At 38.9% G+C, this 20,486-nt stretch overlaps 1 protein-coding gene across 2 annotated transcripts in view; it reads left to right on the top strand.

The window, feature by feature from the left end:
• The window catches only part of Nbeal1 (neurobeachin like 1), a 145,754-nt gene that overhangs the window by 14,150 nt on the left and 111,118 nt on the right, over positions 1-20,486 (top strand). For both annotated transcript variants that reach the window (XM_059278567.1, XM_059278568.1), the window contains exons 5-7: positions 3,027-3,108; positions 3,756-3,883; positions 11,995-12,077. In XM_059278567.1, the coding sequence (XP_059134550.1) occupies positions 3,027-3,108; positions 3,756-3,883; positions 11,995-12,077 (293 nt within the window). The remainder of the gene's footprint in view (positions 1-3,026; positions 3,109-3,755; positions 3,884-11,994; positions 12,078-20,486) is intronic.

Raw genomic sequence — 20,486 nt, 5'->3', positions numbered from 1 at the left:
TTGTTCCTTAATGATATAAAATACTTAACATCTTTTTTTTTTTTGAGACTGTTCATAACATTTTTGATGAAGTACCTACGTAAGTCCAATTTTAAAATTGGATTGTGTTCTTATTTTTACAGGTCTATGAATATTTTGATATACAGTTTTTTTTCCCCCTCAGCTGATTGGTGCATGTTTTTTTTCATTGTCTGCAAGTTGTTTTTTTATTCCCTTAATACTGAGGCACAGAAGTTTTTATTTTAATGAGTCTCTTTTTTTTTTTTTCTCCTGCAATGGATTATGCTGTTTTCATCTACAAAGTCATCAGTCAATCTAAGAGCCCTTAGATTTTCCTCCTGTTTCTCTAACAATGTTGCTGTATTTTGGGGCTGGAGAGATGGCTGCTCTTCGAGAGTATCCAGGTTAGATTCCCAGCACCCACAGCTCCACTCCAGTTGCAGGGGTTGTGATGCCTTCTGGCCTCTGAGAGACTAGAGACACTCATGTTGTACCCAGATGCACATGCAAGCAAAACAACCATACACATAAAAGGAAAACAAAACACAATAGTACTGTAACTCATTTCACTTTGTCTCTAAGCTATAATTACTCTATATGTTTAGTGTTATATTGAATAAACTATTGTGTTAGATCTGTTAAGAATAAGAAAAAAGAGTTGTTACACAGAGAAACGCTGTCTCAAACAAACAAAAATTTCAGTTCATTTGGATTTTTTTCTAATTGTGAACCTGACAGTGATGACTTTTAGACTTTCAATTTTGGATCAGAAACTGAAAGTCCTTTATTTAGATCCATTTTTGTTTTGTTTTGTTTTGTTTGGGGGAGTTGGAGGCAGAGAGGAAGGAAGAAAAAGAATGAAAAGAGAGTAGTTCTGAGAGTGAGGAGAATGCATGAGAATGGGATTAGACAGAGGCACAGGTGGTCCCCAGACTGGTCGTTTCCATGTTTGCCGGTTTTATCAATGGATGAGTTCATTCCATTAATATGTAAGTGTTTTGAAGCTTTATATAAACTGTCCCCTACTGCTTGGTGTGTGCCTCAGAGGCATAGTTTTAAAGGCTACTGGGGTTACAGAGGGGATATCCCTACTAAACATACAGAAGTGATCTTGCTATGTAGGACTGTAATGGTAACAAATAACAGCGCAATAAAAATTTATCTATAGGTCCTTTTCCCTTGGATCTTTCCCTTTTCCCAGTACTAATTCAGATACAATTTTTAAATGTAATCTTAAGCTGGGCGGTGGTGGTGCATGCCTTTAATCCCAGCACTTGGGACGCAGAGACAGGCGGATCTCTGAGTTCAAGTCCAGTTTGGTCAGCTGTTCCAAGAGAGCCAAGGCTTTTACACAGAGAAACGCTGTCCCGAAAAACCAAAAAAAAAAGAAAATTGTAAATTTTATTATGGTACTGCCGAGAGATAATTCACATGTCATGTAATTCACTGACTAGTAATGTCATTTATTTTTAAAAATAAAACAAAATTGTATTTTTGCTACAGTCAGTTTTAGAACTTCATCAATTCATAAGGACATTCAGTTTTGTTTTGATTACAGTGTATTTGGTGTGTGCGCGTGTGTGTGTGTGTGTGTGTGTGTGTCCGTCCATTTGGATGAATCGGTTGTATCCTGGGTCCTAGGGATTTAAATCAGATTGTCAGACTTGGTGGCAGATGCCTTTACCCCTTGTGTCGTCTTGCGAGCCCCAAGGATGCTGAGTTTTTAATCTCTTGAGAAACTGCCAGACTGTTTTCCAGAGTAGCTATTATAATTTAAATTCCTACCTGCTTGAAGGTTTCAGTTTTTGTACATCCTTCCCAAAATCTATTTTCTGCTTCTGTCTTACCAGTGAATCTGAAAGTAGTTTTCATGACTGATGATATTGAACATTTTTGATGTGCTTAGGATTTATATGTAGTACCTTGTGAGCTACACACAGACTTTAAAATTAAAATGTGTATGTACATGTGTCAGGTGATCTCCTGGAGCTGGAGTTACAGGTGGTTGTGAGCCTGTAACCTGTGATCACCTGTGAGCTGATGTCGGTGCGGGGAGCCAGACTCGGATTCTCCTAAAGAGCAGTGTGTGTTCATGACCACTGAGCCATCTCAGGTCCCTACACAGAATTTTAAATGTTCTGCGTTAGAGAAAGGGATAAACAGCTAAGATGTCATGCTAATGTAATTTTTTAATTTTTAATTTTTTTTATTTTTTTGAGACAGGCTTTCTCTGTGTAGTTTTGAGCCTTTCCTGGAACTTACTCGGTAGTCCAGGCTGACCTCGAACTCACAGAGATCCGCCTGGCTCTGCCTCCCGAGTGCTGGGATTAAAGGTGTGTGCCACCACTACCCAGCTAAGAAAGAAAATTTTTATAGGTCACAGTGTCTCAAAACAAAACTAGTTAGTCTAAGGGTTTGTTGTTGTTGTTGTTTGTTTTTTTTTTTTTTTTTTTTGTGTGTGTGTGTGTGTGTGTGGTTTTTCGAGACAGGGTTTCTCTGTGTTGTTTTTGGTGCTTGTCTGGATCTCGCTGTGTAGACCATGCTCCCTCGAACTCAGAGATCCTCCTGGCTCTGCCTCCCAAGTGCTGTGATCAAAGGTGTACATCAACACCGCCTGGCCATAAGCTTAACTTTTAACAATAATGCCAAGAAGATACTTAGGCATTGTAAATTAGGTTACTGTATGTCACAATTGAAGTACTTATGGACTCTCTACTTTGAACAGGATGTAATGGTATGTCCTCTTAGAATATTCAAAGATGACAGTGCCCCTTGTGTCATGGGTCATGGACTTCTGATATAATTTATAAAATATGACATGATTCAAAATCAGGGAATTAAAATTCAGAAAGTAGAGTGAAAACAGTACTAGTATATGTCTTGTACGATGGCAATACCCTGTGTATCATTTTCTTTTTTAATATCATTGATATTTCATTTGCCAGCATTTGTTCTCAAAATGCAAGCTGAATACACTAGCAGTATATTGCTCATATGTAATAAATGTTGTTCCTTTTATCTCCTAGGAATTTATCAAATGTAGAAGAAATTGGGACTTGCTCTTATATTAATCATGTCATTACCATGACAACACTGTATATTCAGCAAGTAGGTGTGAATACATTCCTTTTTGTTGCTTTATTGAGACTAACTAGGTTTTACTATTAAATTTTTTTTTTAATGTTGTAATTGACTTTGCTAAATGTTTTCAAAGGAGATAGTAATTGAAAAGACAATTAAAATTAGTAGTGGGTGACAGATCATTTTATAAACCTTATATTTTCCTTTTTTTAAACAAAATGATTTATTTTTATTTCATGTACATTGATTTACCTGTATGAGGGTGTTAGTTCCTTTGGAACTGGAGTTACAGACAGTTGTGAGCTGCCATGTGGGTGCGGGGAATGCTCTTAACCACTGGGCCAGCTCTCCAGCCCCAAGTCCTATATTTTCTAAAAGTAAACAAGTAGCTATTTGCTATTTTAATGTAAAAAAATTTTATAGTTTTAAAAAAATGACGTAATGTTTTATTTTATGTATGAATTTATCGTAAATCTTACATGATTTCCAAAGATGTTTGACTATTTTAAATGTATTCCAGGAAGAATTTAACATCTGAGAGAATGCATCTAGTCCATATGATTAAATGACTCTTAGGGAATCAAAGAGGAAGTTATACTTTTGTAAATAAAAATGACTTATTGAAAGCTGATAAATAAAACATGTCCTTAACTTTTTTAAAATTTTATTCTCAGTTAAAAAGCAAAAAAAAGGAGAAGGAAATGGCTGATCAGACATCTATTGAAGAATTTGTGATCCATGCATTGGCATTCTGTGAAAGTTTATATGATCCGTATAGGAATTGGAGACATAGGATTTCAGGGTATGTCTTATAAATGATGCTGTTGAGATTGAGTCTAACTGTGTAGCTTGTCTGGCTTGGAACTTCTTACATAGACCAGGCTGCTGGAGAGAGCCACCTGCGCTGGAGTGCTGAGATCAAAGGCCTGCACTACCAGTCTGGCCTCGGGAAAGCCTGAGTGTTGTTGGCCTGATGAGATGGCTCAGTGGGTTAGTGAGCCACATATGCTCGAGGACCTGAGTTCAGATCCCTAGAACTCATGGAGAAGCTTGATGTGAGAGCATAAGTGTCTGCAATCATGGTGTTCTTGTGAAGAAATGGGAGGTGGAGACAGGAAATATCCGGAGGGTCGCAGGCAGGCTAACCTGGCACATGTAGTAGAAAACCAAGAGAGCCCTCGAACAAAACGGGAAAGGCCAAGATTGATGCCTGAGGTTGTCCCTTGATCTTCATGCACACAGTGTGCGCCTCCATTCACACATGCTTGCACAACCCGTTATACACACGTGATAAGTTAACAGAACAAAACCTTGAAAGCCGTGAATTTGTGGGTCTTTATAGAGTGTCTTCTGCATGTGAATCTTAAAAGAGTACCTTTCTATATGAAGCAGTCTGGAAAGATGCATGGAAGGTCCACATGTGGAAGATTGAGGAGATGACTTGGTCAGTGAAATGCCCGGTATGCAAGCATAAGAGCTTTAGTTTGGTCTCCAGAATCCACAGAAAAGGCTAGGGCCAGCACTGGGCTCTTAGAGACAGGCTAATCCTGGAGCTTGATAACCAGCGTAGCTTACTCTGTGTCTTCTCAGTTCCTCTCCACCCTATTTTTATGTCTTTTTTGAGGCAGAGTCTCACTTTGTATCCTTGGCTGGTTTGGAGCTGCTTTGTAGACATTGAACTCACAGAGATCTGCCTGTCTGTGCCTGTCAAGGGCCACCTTAGTTTTTGAGACAGGCTCTGACTATCTGACCAGCAAGCTCCAGGGATCTTCATGTGTCGTCCTCTTCAATGCTGGGGTTGCAGGCACAGTATGGCATTTTATTTGTGTGTATGAATCTGGGTGCACATGTGGATGTCATAAGACAACTTGTTTCTCTCCACCATGTGGGTTCCGAGGATTGAATTTAGGTTGTCAGGCTGATGACAAGTCCATTATCTGCTTAGCCATCTCCTCAGCTGATTGGCTGGCTTCTTTATCTGGGTGCTGGGGATTGGACCCAGGTCCTCCTACTTGGCCAGCAAATGCATTCTCAACTGAGCCATCTCCCCAGCCCCTGTACTTGCACTTTGAATAGCTACCATTAGGTAATGGTAGCAGAACATTTGTATAGACGATGTAACAGTTCACTTCATGTATTCTATAGGATATATTTTATTGACATAGAATATATCCTGGCACTTGAGAAGGTAGAAGCAGGAGGATCAGAAGTTCCAGGTTATTCTCAGCTACACAGTGAATTTGAGGCCAGCCTGGGCTATATTATTAGATCCTGTCCCAAAACCACTATTTGTTTTAAAGTATATGGGCATGAGACTGGTGTAGTTGATTCATTACCAATTTGAATGAAAATTTCTACTGCAGTGTATGTTTGTGTTCTAATGCTAAAAATGTATGACTCAATTTGTGAGCAAACAGCTGATCCTGTATAGGCCCCAATATATCAAGTACTGGAAAAATGTTTCCAATTTCCACACATGCTCTCATGTCAAATATTATTTCTATGAAAATTTGTATGAAATTGTCAATGAAGTACAAAAAGGAAAAAAAAAAACCTGTGTGTGTGTGTGTTTGTGTGTGTGTGTGTGTGTGTGTGTGTGTGTGTGTGTGTGTATTCCGATAGAATTGGGAAAGATGTACACAGGATACAAAATCTCAGGGGGATAAATTCAAGAGATTGGCTGACAACTACAGCTGTGGTTACTATAGCTATTAACAGTGTATTGTTGAGAATGGCTAAGAGAGTAATATGAGGCAATTTATGAATGTTAGTTTGACTTATTCTGCTACACACACACACACACACACACACACACACACACACACACACACATTTCTAAAGGTCATATTCCAAACCATAAATGTGTATGTAACCCTCTTTAAAATTCATCCTTAAGAAAAAGCCAGCCTCTATACCAAGATATAAACTAGAGAAAGAATAGCAGCATTGTTTCAGTTATGTGTCTCTGCCTTGACAAAGTATCTGACACAGGAAAGTAGAGAAGGAGGGTATCAGACTCACAGGGCAGGGAAACATGGTGGCAGGAGCTTGAGGCAGGTAGTCCCATTGTGTCTGCGGCATGAAGCAGAGCTCGGAGATGCCAGTGCTCAGCTTGCTCTCCCACTTTGAGTCAGTCTGGTAGTTGGGGGGGGGGGGCTTCCTTCTCAACCTGTCTAGAACATCCCCCACTGGCATGCCCATAGATGGGTCTTCAAGGTAGTTTTATATCTCGTCAAGTTCACAGTCACCATAAATCTTCAACAGTGTGTACTCCAGTTACTTAATAGGAGAGTTTTGTCCTCATACTTTGTATTACGTTTAAAAAGTTTTATGTGTGTGGGTTGTGCTTACATGGGTGTCTGTGTACTCCATGCATGCAGTATTTATGGAGGCCAGAGAGGGCGTTGGATCCCTTGGAACTGGAGTTCTAGATCATCATTGTGAGCCACTCTTGTGTGCTGGGATCACCCCAGTCCTCTGGAAGAGCCCCGGGCGTTTGTAATTGCTGAGTCCTCACTCGCCCTTCTTCCTTTTTTTGGTTTTGTTTTTGTTTTGTTTTGGAGACAGGGTTTCTCTGTGTAGTTTTTGTGCCTGTCTGTCCTGATCTCAGTATGTAGACCAGGCTGGCCTGGAACTCATAGAGTTCCTCCTGGTCTGCCTCCTGAGTGCTGGGATTAAAGGCGTGCGCCACCACCACCCGGCCCTTCTTCCTTTATTTACTTTATATTTTGAATAAGGTAAAGTTCTCCAGAGAAACAGAATTAATAGGACATATAAAATATATGCCTGTAGGAATTTTTTTTTTTAGTAAAAGGCGAAAGATTTATACGATCTGAAGAGAAACCAGTGTGTGTGTGTGTGTGTGTGTGTGTGTGTGTGTGTGTGTGTGTAAATAAGTATATATATGCCTGTAGGAATTTGATTTTTTTTTTAAATCAAACTTTTTTAAAAAACTAGCAAGCCCTTTTGGGGGCTGGAGAGATGGCTCAGAGGTTAAGAGCACTGACTGCTCTTCCAGAAGTCCTGAGTTCAATTCCCAGCACCCACATGGTGGCTCACAACCATCTATAATGAGATCTGGTGCCCTCTTCTGGTGTGCATGTGTACATGCAGGCAGAATACTGTATATATAATAAATAAGTCTTAAAATAAATAAATAAATAAGAAAAAAAAAAGAAAACCTTTCCTGGTTTACTTTTCACCAGTCTGTCTGGCATGCTTCTAGTAATATCAAAATCACTTGGGTCATTGAAGGCCCATGTGTTAACTCTATACTCTGTAGTAGTTTCTGCATGCTGAGCCCAATTCAATATTACTGCTATTGTAGTGATGGGCACAGTTTTGGCCAACATGTATGTTATTCTATTTTAGATTTCCTCAAAGCTGGGCAGTTGGTGAGGATAACTAATTTTTCTTGGTCCTGTCATTTTCAGAATCTGCCCATATAATGGCATGTATTTTCCACTTTTCATAACAAATTGGAGTCTAGAGTTAATTGACTCCAGAGACTTATTCATCTTTGGGGCTACCATCTTCTGCCTTAAGTGTGGGACAGACAGCCCCCCTAACCAAGTGTAGCTGCCAAAATGGCCAGGGAGCAAGAAAGCAATGAATTTTCATAAAAAATTGGCTCACATAATAGGAAAACTGGCAAGTTCAAGTCTGATGCGTGAGTGAGCAGGCTCTGAGTTAACACTGGTACAGCCTGAAGAGTGACAGACAGGTAGACGCTTAGGAAAGCCAAAGCTGCAGATGAAATCCCAAGACCGTCCACTAGAGAATTCTCTGGTGCTCAGAGGGTTAATCTTTGTCTTCTGTTCAGATTGTCAGCTTATTCAATGAGAGCTGCTCATCTCACGAAAGAAAATATATTTTACTCAGAGTTCACAAATTTACCAAATAATCTCATCTAAAAATATCATCCAGGTTAGAAATTAATCACATTATGCCAAGACATTTTGGCTAAGTAGCAGGGGGAAGGAACTAAGGACTTCCTATGTTCTTCTATTGAACTTTAATATGTCTGTTTTTCTAGGAGTAATCTCTTTGAATTTTCCTTCTGTAAAGATTTTTGTGTCTCTCAGTATAGGCTAAATTATGCTGTAGTATCAAAGAAGGCCCTTAGAATAAGAACAGTGTATTTCTTGTTCATGCCGTCTGTCTTTTTTTTTTTTTTTTGGTTTTGTTTTTTGAGACAAGATTTCTCTGTGTATTCTTGACTGTCATGAAACTCACTATTTTAGACGAGGCTAGCCTCAAATTCACAAAGATCTGCTGCCTGCCTCTACCTCCCGAGTGCTGGGATTAAAGGTGTGCAGCACCACTGTCCAGCTATCTGTCTTATTTTTAAGGAAAAAAAAAGATTTAAAAGATATATTTGCCATGTGTATATATGTATGCCCTCAGGAACAAGAGGCTTTGGATCCCTGGGTCTGGAGTCACATGTGACTGAGTCTCCTGACATGGGCTATTAGGAGTGGAACTCTGGTCATCTGGAGTAATGTTGCATGCTCTTAATTGCTGCGACCTTTCCCTGTTTTTGAAAAAAAATTTCCATCTGTCTTGTGTGTGTAGATAGGAACCCCTATTAATCTTTGTCAGTCAAGTCCCACAGGACAGCCAGCGTCTTAAGTGTTGCTAGTTACAATGAGAAAGAGGAAAAGAAAGTGGCAAAACTCTTACATTGTCAGTTTAACTCTCTTTTTGGGGTCATGCTACATACCACATCGTTTTCATTTTGAACCCGACCACAAGGGACCACATTCAGCTCTGCTACATGAGTAGGAGGATTGTGGAAATAGCAGTAATTTGGCAAGCAACCGTGACTGCTTCTTGCCTTTGTACAAGTCTCTCAAGACTCTTAAGTATGCACAGGGACACATAACACTTCTTCAATTGCAGGCTTTATAGTAATTTATCATTTTAGTTCCAATGACTCTGTTTTCCTCTACCTTGATTTGTATGCTAGAGAGTTCACAAAGAAAATGGTATCTCTTTTTCCCAATTTTTACATTCGACAATGAAATCTAAGGAAGTCTATTAAGTTTTGAAACAAAAGACATTGATTTTTTTCTTTGTAGGCACCAAAGCAGATAAAGCAAGAACTGTCAGTCTGAGTATGAGAGAGGCTTTTAAAAGAAATCCTTAAAATCAGAGCAAAAAGAATTTAAGCATGATAAAAGGAGACAAGATGTGTATAAAGGTAGCTCTGATAAAAATCTAAAACAAGGGCTGGAGAGATGGCTCAGGGGTTAAGATCATTGGCTACTCTTCCAGAGGACCTGAGTTCAATTCTCAGCACCCACATGGTGGCTCACAACCATCTGCAATGAGATCTGGTGCCCTCTTCTGGTCTGTAGGCAGAACATTCTATACATAATAAATAAATAAACAAACCTTTAAAAATGCTTTAAAAGAAAGAAAGAAAAGCTTTTAAAAAAAACCTAAAACAAACTAAGTGAAGCAGTTGTTAGAAATGAACAATTTTTGAAATCTTTCTTTTTGAGACAGGTTTCTCTGTTAGCCTTGGCTGTCCTGGAACTCACTCTGTAGATCAGGCTGGCCTGGAACTCAGGGATCCACCTGCTTCTGCCTCTCGGGTGCTGGGATTCAAGGCCTGTGCCACCACTGCCTGGCCAGTTTTTGAAATCTGGAACAAAGGGAATTTTAAAAAGCATGATGTCATGTAGCACGTGATGGAAGTTGTGCACATGTAAGGTGGCCACACAGAGAAGAAAAGCAGACCTTAGTGACAGCAGTGTATATGGTGTTTCATCAGGAGTTAGGCTTGAAGCTGTCTTTGCAGTCTCTCTAGTATGCCAGTTCTTCAGTAGTAGAGCTGCCTCGGTGGCAAGTGGCAAAGGAAGGGATTCAGACATCAGTGTCGTTGACTTTGATAGAGATATTCAGGCACAGACTTACAAGAAAAAACATTATGGAGGACCTATGCAGAGGACTCAGTAGCTTACATTTTTTCTTTAAACTGGTTGTGAAATGAAATGGAGGTTTATAGTCTGTATATCACTTACCGAAGAGTCAGGAGAACAAATGTGAGTTAAAGTAGCACAGTTACGTATTCTGGAGTTCTTACTTGATGTAAGGGATAGTTTTCCTATTTCACAGAAATTGATTTTATTAATCTGCTAGCTTTATTTTGATTGTACTTGGAGAATCTTAAATAGTAACTCAGTGGAACTCAAGTATAAGAATAAAACAAAACAAACAAACCAAGAGCAACAAGAGCAACAATAAAACCTCCCCTTAAAATACCAGTCTAGGAAGTAGCTCAGTGGTAAAATGCTTTGCCTGCCGTTCCCTAGAGACCAGATTCCATCCTAGCACCAGGTTGGGGGAGGGGGCATACAAATGCTTGTTTGTTTATTCAGTTGTTTATTCAAATGTTTATTAGTTCATTCTACTGTAACTTTACTAGGTATTGTTACATTTAATAGGTATAGTTAATAGGTATAGTTACATTTCTACTGTAAGTTTATAGGTATCATTGCCTGTCCATGGAGAAAAAAAAATTGTTTAGTTGTGCCCTAGGCTCTGTTTGCCAAATGTGACAATATATGCACAAAAATAATCACAGAAAAGAATAGTAAACTATCAAGAAAAAAAAGAATTTATGAGTTCATACTCGTGCTAAGTAGCCAAGTAAAGAAAAAATTAAATTTCTTGTTAGTATTAGATTATGAAGTTTCAATTAATAAATACAGAGAAGATGTGTTAGAATTGAAAGAAAATCAGCATTTTGATTTATGTACCGTAGTAAAGATTGTATTAGTCACAGATCATTAATGGATGATAAGTCTAGTGGAAAGTTCTGATTAGTAGTGTAATAATATGTAAATATTTTAAAATGCCTTTCTAAAAATTACTTATTGTAAATGAAAAATTAATAATGTATACTGGACAGTAATGCTCACTATAATAAAGCTGACTGGGTAACCAAAATTAACATCGGTGAGAACTTCACACATGATACCCTGAGAAAGACATCATTGTTTCTGTGGTAGTTAGTAGTTCAGCTGTGAATACACAGTCCAAACCTAATTTTGAGAAAGCACCAAGCAAAATCAAAAATAAGAACTTTCTATTAGTAGAGGAAAGACTAGTGTACACCTGTAGCCTATAGATATACAGAATTTCTAGGTAGTTTCAGATATTTTCCACTTACGTTGTTTTTAATAATATTAAATATACTTTTCAGGGCATGCTAAAAATCTCTAATGTTTACTGTAATTATAGTTCTTAATTTTCACCATTCCACTATTTGAAAGTATTATTGATTTTAATAGGCTTTATTCTCCAATGTCTTTATCCCCGTGGCTATCTAAGCAATTTTATTTTGTGTTGAACTGAAATCACTGAAATCTTATTAAAAGCCTGTATACTTTGTATTGGCCTTGTTAAAGTTTATAGAAAATATCTGTGAAAACTCCTGGAATTTTCATTAAAAGATAATCTCATTCCTATACTCGATCTGTATCCTTAAAATGAGGGAACTTAAAGGTCTGGACCATTGTATGTGAATAAAACCTCAGCAAGGCGCAGTCCAGTCGCTAGCTCTTGTGGTTTCCGAGTAATACTGTCCTAGTCTCAGCTATCACCTCCCCAGGACTGCCATGCAAACGCTTCTGCAGACTGGAAATTTAAATGCTGGCTTCTTTTTATTCCCAGTTATTTGGACTTAACTTGGCTATCACAATGCATAGGAGAAAGTATTCTCTAATTGGTAAGCACTTAGGTTGTTTCAACGCCCTTTGAACATTGTACCAGTCCTGAAGTTGTTTTGTTCAGTGTACAAACCAAAATCAGAATGTTAAATTTGTTTTAAAATTGTCTTTTCAATTGTGCCTCCTCTACTTGCTCATGCTGTAATTTGTTACTGACTTCTTTTTTTAATGCTAGACGAATCCTGAGTTCCGTGGAAAAGAGCAGACAGAAATACAAACCGGCTTCTCTCACAGTGGAGTTTGTTCCTTTCTTTTATCGTAAGTAACAGTTTAATTCACTTGACTTTGATTTGATCAACTCTGACTACTGTCTTTTTTCTTACTCTGATTCTGACCTGAATTTAGTTTGTGAGTTTGTAAGATTTGTGCTAAAGAACAAAACTACTGGGTTAGTTAATTTGTATTTGGTTGTGCTTATATTTCTTGGTTTGATTAATTTTTTAATCAATCTTTTAATCTCCATGATTTTCTTTTTAAGAAGAGCTGATCTGTTGTTTTGGTGAACTGAGCATTTTAATGATTGCATATTTTAGAACTTTATAATTTTTGCTAAAAACAGAAATCTTGAGAGATATCCAGAGAGCATGTGTTTAGCATGCACCAAACCTTCTGTTTGATCCTTAGAACCAGAAAGCAAACCAGTTTGCAGTCAAACCATTAAGAGACGTGACTACTCTATATGTGCATGGCTGTATATATGTTCTGATTTCTCCCTCACTATTGTTTTTATATTGAGGCAGGGTTTCATGCCTCTTAGCCTGACCTCAAACTTGCTGTAGCTGAGGATGACTTGATCTCATTCTGAGTGCTGGCATTATAGGCACATGCCACCATACATGGCTAGTTTTCACTCTTATAAAAATGATTGTGCTGGGGGCTGGATAGATGGCACAGTAGTTAAGAGTGCTCGCTGGTTTTGTTGAGGACCATGTGGTGCTCATAACTGCCTGTAATTCCTGTTCCTTTTCTGGCCTCCCTGGTCTCTGTGGATACATGGTGCACATACATACATGTAGGTAAACATATACTCAAGATAAAGATGACTAAATCTGGGAATAAAAAGATTGTGCTGGGGTAGGAATATAGTTCAGTTGGTAGGATGCTTACCTATCATGCACTAGGTTTAATTCATAACTGCATGAGTGGGGATGGTGGCACATACCTGTAGCCTAAACACTTGAGAGGTAGAGGCAGGAGGATCAGGTCATCCTTGGCTACATAGCAAGTTTGAGGCCTACCTGGGATACATAGGACCTTTTTTTTTTTTTTTTTCCTTCTTCCTTTTTTCCAGAGCTGAGGACCGAACCCAGGGCCTTGTGCTTACTAGGCAAGAGCTCTACCACTGAGCTAAATCCCCAACCCTAGGACCTTGTTTTTAAAAAAAGAAAAGTAGGGCTGGAGAGATGGCTCAATGGTTAAGAGCACTGACTGCTCTTCCCGAGGTCCTGAGTTCAGTTCCCAGCAACCATATGGTGGCTCACAACCACCCATAATGAGATCTGGTGCCCTCTTCTGGCCTGCAGGGACACATGCAGGCAGAACACTGTATACATAATAAACAAATCTTTAAAAAAAAAACAAAAACAAAAAAACAACAAAAAAAAAAAGAAAAGTAGTGCCATCTTTCAAGAAGACAGAAAAAATTACAAAATAAAAAAGGAGCACTTTGTTTCTTGAGTATATTGCTTATTGGAACATGTAAAATCTTAACATTTGCCACATTTGCTTCAGTGCTTTCTGCCCCCAGTGCAGTAAAGTAAGACAGAAGTAGCCTTGTTTGCTGAGCGAAGGAAGACAGCTATAGTACATACCCTGTATCACTACCTCTAGTGGTTGACTTTACCCTAGAGAAATGCACGTACTCACAATAAGCTGTGCTTGGAACTGGCCTTAGTTTAAAGATGAGGAACAGGAAACCCACAAGCCAGTATAACAGTATGGTGTTTCTGTTCAGCTGAAGTCTTTCATAGAAAATTATGAGACCAGAATGGAATGAGATCCATCCAGGTTTAGAAATACAGTGTCCTATAGAAGTCTTAGATCTTTGCATGTGTAAATTGTGCATGTATTTTGTTAATTGATCTCAAAGTACTTTGTTTCTTTCTTGTAAATGATTTTTGGTTGTATTGTCTATTGTTACTAGTATATAGAAACAGTTTTTATATATTGATCTTACATTCTATGACCTTGCTAAATAAATTCACATCTAAGTTGTAACACTTACGGTGTTCCTTAGGGTTTTATATGTTGTGTCTACAAAACATACGTTCTCCCTTTTCCTGATGTCCACATGTTAATTAAACCTAGCTTTCAGGACCTACACATTACAAGTCTGTAGAATTTTTGAAAAATTATTTATTTTTATTTTATGTACATTAGTGTTTTGCCTTCATGTATGTCTGTGTAAGGGTGTCACATCCCCTAGAACTGGAGTTACAGACAGTTGTGAGCTGCCGTGTGTGTGCTGGGAATTGAACCCAGATCCTCTGGAAGAGCAGTCAGTACTCTTAACTGCTGAGCCATCTCTCCAGCCCCCTGTAGAATTTTTGTTGTTCTTGTTATATCTTGTGTAGTTTTAAAAACTGTATTTGTGTGTGCACACACATGCACTCATGCCATTGTGCCTGTGTGGAGGTCATAGAACAGTTTGCAGGTGTTGGTTCTCTCTATCCACCATTTCCTTGGGGATTGAACTCAGACTGTCAGGCTTGACAGCAAGTGCCTTTGTGTATTGAGCCATCTTGCCAGCCCCTTTGCGTAGTTTTGAATCAGTAATTGTTCTGGTATGCTTTGGTTGCTGTAACTGAATGCTTGAGACTGACTTAAACACACAAGTTTGTTTTCTCATAGTTTTAGACGCTTGATATTGTAAGATCCACATCCTAGCAGGGTTTGGCTTTGGGTGAGGTCTTTTTGTGGCCTGTTGGCCGTCTCCTTTTTGTATTCTCAGATGTTAGAGAGACTGATACCTCTTCAGAACATTAATTTTGTTGTGTCAGGCATTTTCCCTTTCTGATCCTACCTAACTTTAATCAACTCTTCAAAAGCCATGCCTCCAGTATAGTCATGTGGATGTGTGAGTTAAGGCATCAATATTTGAGTTTGGGAGGGATAGTTAAGTCTGTACTATTCCTGTACCATCCCTGCCCCACCCCCCAAGTTAATGTGTTTATCACATGCAAAATATGTTCATTTTATCCTGGTAGTCCAAATGTCTTAACACATTCCAGTATTGGCTCTCAACAGTCTAGAATCTAAAATCTCCCCTAAATGTTAATCGAATGTGAACAAAACTCAGGTGCATTCACAGTGAGTCAAGTTCAGCTGTGAGCCTGTGATAGGTACTTCCAAAATACAGTGAGATGTAGTCTCATTCTGAAAGGGAGAAATTGGAAGCTATCATAAAATCTGGAAAGATGACAAATTCCATTACTTAAGGATTGGAAATAATCTTTGATTTAGTACTTTGCACTTCCATTAGGGAACTAGTGCTGTGCCTTCTAGCTCTATAAGACATTCAGTTTATTTGGTTATTTATAATTATTGTATGTACCATGTATGACACGTGTGGGCATGAATGCTGCGGTGTGCATGTGGAGGTCAGAGGCCATCTTTGTGGAGTTAGTTCTTCCTTCTACTTTTGCATAGGTCTCAGGGTAGGACTCAGGTCACCAGTTTTGCACGGCAGGGGCCTTTCCTGGCTCAGTGGTCTTGTGGCCTTTAAATTTTTTTTTATATATGGGGATTTGCACTTTCTGCTTTCTCCGAGTCACCACGCATGTGCTTGTCTTGGTGAGCACAGTCCTGCCCCTGAGGCTCTGAGTAGCTCGTCCTGACCCACTGAAACTGTGGTGTGATCCTTAAAATTGAAGATACACTACAGTTTACCATCATCCCTTCCAGTTTCTCTGTTCTCTTCAGTTGAAAATGGTAATGTCTTTACTGGTATAATTCTGTCCTTCCTGACCTGAGCTGAAGTGGCTAATGACGTTAGTAAGTCCTGTTGTCACTGGACTCTTGGCCTGGATTCCTTGTCTTGACAGTCCTTGTGATCTCCATCAAGAACAGAGGTAAGACACAGTGTAGTGTAGAAGAGATGGAGAGTTTAGTGCGGAGTGGGTAATGGCCCAAGAGGCCTGCTGGGTCAGTCTGCATTTTAGGAAGGCTGTATACTGGTTTCTGAGTTCGAAAACAAGTAGATTTTCATGGGGGACTTCGAAGTGGCTGATAGGCTTGCTTAGATTGTTTCTTCTAGGAGGGAACAATGGTATGTCCTTATTCTTTATCAAGACTATCTCCTTCTACATGAAAGTTGTTAGAAGTTCAGAGCTTAGGAGCCAGCTTCAGTTACCTGTTCCTGTTCCTTTAGGCACCCCAGGATACCCTAGGGCCAGAGATAAGAATCAGATCACATTCTTCTTACCTGTAGTTAAAAGTCCTGCTGTTCTAGACCTTTGTTTAATTGGTTTCTAACCTGTGTCCTCTAATTGTCTGCCAATGCCTAATTAGCCAACAACCCCTCCCCCTATACCCACACCAGGAGTTGAGGCCCTAAGATCATCTAGGAGAGTACCATCGGGCTAATCCATCTGGTTGTGGCTGAAATGGGATGTAGAAGGGTTTAAGGTCTCTACTCTTAGTGACTTTCAGGCCTCAGAGGACAAAGGGATCCAGAAAGGAATAAGACTGCTGCAGGACTATCTGAGGGTGGGTTGAGCAAAAAGAAGAGGAGGAAAAAAATTAAGACAGCAGTGAACACACACGTTTCAAACACTTAATCAAAGTACTGTTAAGATTATAGTAGGTGTGACTCATTTTCTACTTGAAAGATCTAGAGATCCACTTCCAAAAGTATTCACTGAATGAAGAAAAATGAAAAGGAAGGACATGACTGCTTCTAGGGTAGGTGAGAGAGAAGGTTTATTGCAGATAAAAGGGAGAGCATAGTCAGAGGCATCTGGAAGGTCCAGAGTGAACAAGCTGAGCTATGTCTTGTAGGGAGAGAGGGGAAGGGACGGGGGAGAGCTAGGAGAGTAAAGGGTAGACAGAAGAGGACCAGCTTAGCCAAAATGGTTGGATTGTATAGGGAAGAACATCTAGGGGAAGGGCAGCCCATCTAGAAAAGTTTAGGGTAGGCTGGAGAAGTTTAGGGTAGGAGGCAGGGTATGCCAGTCCTTGAAACAAGTAGGACTGAGGGATGTTGGGAGAACCTGGTGGCCAGGTTTGCCTTAGTATGTTAAACAGGCACCTCAGCCAGTTGTCCTTGGTTTGAGACTTTACCTTTACCACAAGGGGTGATGGTGTCCAACATAGGTTGAGCCTGCTTTGTTTTTTATTAAAAAGGATTCTTTTAAAAAATTTATTTTTGTTTTATGTGCATTAGTGTTTTGCCATGGGCATCAGGTCTCCTGGAACAGGAGTTACAGACAGTTGTGAGCTGCCATGTGGGTGCTGGGAATTGAACCCATGTCCTCTGGAAGAGCAACCAGTGCTTTTTAACTGCTGAGCCATCTCTCCAGTCCCTTAAAAATGGTTTTTTAAAAAACCATTTATTTATTGGTTTGTGTTTGTATATGTGTGTGAGTGCTGAAGGTATTTAAAGCAGTACTTTTATACAGTTGCCTTTAAAAAAAATAATTTGTACTTTAGAAATTCCCTGAGCTATATAATTTATAGTTTCCTAAATATATGTAAGAATATGTATAATAATTTTAATATGCCAAAATGACATTTTCTATATCTGTAGACGAAATAAAAGCTGTTTTAAGTAATAAAGATTGTTTTGAGATTCACTAGATAGACACGCTGAATCAGATTTCAGGGGAAACATCCTTTAGTGATGCTGGCTGCTCTCCACCTGCTGCTAGGGAAGCTGGAGTAGGAGTACCAACAAAGACAAGAACAAAGGAAATACATTTGTAGGTGTTTGAAGGAAGAAGGTCTTTGAGTTTAGCAGAGTAGTAAGATACTAGATAGAATATTAGGCAACTCAGGGTGCCTTGTGTTAAAAGGTCTTTTAATAAAAAACCTAGATGCTGAAAGATCAGAGAGACAAAAGAACAAGCCACTGCCACATCTTCCCTCTAGGACTCCTCAGCCTGAAAAGGCTCTCTCCATCTGGAAAGCCTCTAGTGCTCCAGCCTAAAAAGCTTCTAGTTCCTGTCTCCTCATGCCTTGTATACCTTTCTCCACCCAGCCATCACTCCCTTCTTAGTGCTGGGATTAAAGGCATGTGTGCCTCTCAAGTACTGGGAGCAAAGGCATAAAATCCCAAGTGCTGGGATTAAAGGCCTGTGACTCCCAAGTACTGGGATTAAAGGTGTGTACCAACACTGCCTGGCTCTGTTCTCTCCCAGACTGAGTTAATCTTGTGTAGTCCAGGATGGCTTTGAACTCATAGAGATCTAAATGGATCTGTGCCTCTGGAGTGCTAGGATTAAAGGTATGTGCCATCACTGCCTGGCTTCTATGTTTAATCTAGGTGGCTTGTTCTGTTCTCAGATCTTCAGGCAAATTTTATTAGGGTACACAATATATCACCACATTTCTCCTTTTTTGTCTAAAAATAATAAAAGAAGGTTATAACTAATATAAGAAAAACTATATACAATAAGCACAATAAGTATACTCAGTATATATAGTCAAGAATTACATTAACAATGTCTAGTCCGTTAACATTTCACAGATTCAGAGAAAATACTCTATTATTTATCCTATTTTGGTGAGTCCAAAGTGTTGTACCTAATTCACTTTCTATCCTAACTTGTATAACCAACCCCAAACTGTCTTTTGATGTCTTTTAAACTTATACACTTTACACATCTTTAGTGAGTTTCTTTTTTGAATTTGTTAACAAGGAAAAGTATATAATTATCTAGTCCTCAACTCCCTCAGAGACCTGAGAAGGAAATAATATTACCTGAGTAAGCAGGAAGTGCAAACAAACAACTTCCAAAAAATATGAGAAATGACAGAAACAGCTTGGTGCCTGGACAGTCACCCAAGGTTCCTCTGTAATGTTGGGACATCCATCTTCAGCTTACAGGCCTAGCATATCTGACAGACTCATCTGTGAAGCAGGATTTTCTGTAGGGCCTTCCTACCTGTCTTGGCAAGGTTTGGCAGTCTTTTTTTTTTTTTTTTTTTGGACATTTGGACAGCATACCGTCAGCACTGGAGGCAAGGGCACTTTCTTGCCCAGTGGCTAACTTGCCACAGAGAGAGTAAACTCCATTTGGAGTTTCTTCAATGCCTATCATGCCTGTCATCTTCTCTGAAGTAGATTGGTGCTGCCAGGAGCAGACATGTCTCATTGTCATTAAAAAAAAAAAAGAAGAATATGTTATTAAAACATCTTAAATGCCATGTTCTGTAGCTCTCTGTAGTGTTTAAAGATGACCTGTTTATCTAAAATATATGTTTGATCTTGAAAACATAACCTAACGTGACCACAAGTTCGATTGTAATAGGTGACTTAACAACTAACCTGCATTTCTTTATTATCCTAAATAGTTGGTAATAATAATTTTCAAGGACTAGCAATTTGTATAACATTGTTAAATGAGCTGTATAGGTACAATACCTTGAATAAGAGTAGAAATATATGTGCAGTATGTTCTAACAAAATTAATCTCAAATTTGTATCAATATACAAAAATACAATGTAAAACATTTCAAATTAGTAGTTGCTTTTTTTTTTTTTTTTTTTTTTGGTTTTTCGAGACAGGGTTTCTCTGTGTAGCTTTGCGCCTTTCCTGGGACTCACTTGGTAGCCCAGGCTGGCCTTGAACTCACAGAGATCCGCCTGCCTCTGCCTCCCGAGTGCTGGGATTAAAGGCGTGTGCCACCACCGCCCGGCAGTAGTTGCTTTTTAAAAGCAGATTCAGTAATCCACCTTTTTATCTTATCATATCCATATTTTCCCTTTTTTCTTTTCAGAGTAGATTCAGTAATCTATCCTTTCATCCTATTATTTCTGTATCTTTTATTTTTCAGAGCAGATTTAATAATTACCTTATTATCCTATCATTTCTATATAATACATTTCTATGTCAGCCTTGGGCCTGGGCTACAGTGAGTTGACCCCATTGCCCTGCCATGCATGGGCTTCCACTTATTTGTAGCTTAGCAAAGGTACAAGATAGGATGTAAGTTGTAGCTGGTCTCTACAGGGGCAGAAATGGTCATATAACAAAAGCTAAATTGTTACACCAATGAAAACACTCAGGTTCCAGCCATGTTGTAGCATAGGTAAACTAGCAGAATAACCAGAATTTTTACTTTTTGATCTGGTCCTGATCCTAAGAGCAACCAGGACCAAAGGGTAGTGCCTCAGAGCCATTAAATGTCATTAGGAGCTGACCAATGTGTTCTCAACTTCATGACTCACTTAGTAACAAGCCATTCTGGTAGATCAAAGGCAGTATTATTTTGACATAACAGAGATCCATCCTAGTTATATAACATCACAGGGATACATGAACAAGTATGGAATTGTTATTCTCAGTATAAAATAGCTTTTTGACTTAAACATCTTTTGTTAGTCATTCATATATCTTTATCTCAAATATGAAAATATCCTGATGCCTTGATTATTTAATTGTTGTTAAAGGAGTACTTGGAAAGTCAAGGCTTAACATACTTTAGCACTGCTGTCTTTGTCTCATT

The sequence above is a fragment of the Peromyscus eremicus genome, chromosome 13 (assembly GCF_949786415.1).
Source record: "Peromyscus eremicus chromosome 13, PerEre_H2_v1, whole genome shotgun sequence".
NCBI classification, from domain to species: domain Eukaryota; kingdom Metazoa; phylum Chordata; class Mammalia; order Rodentia; family Cricetidae; genus Peromyscus; species Peromyscus eremicus.
This window is presented reverse-complemented; position numbering and strand designations above follow the sequence as displayed.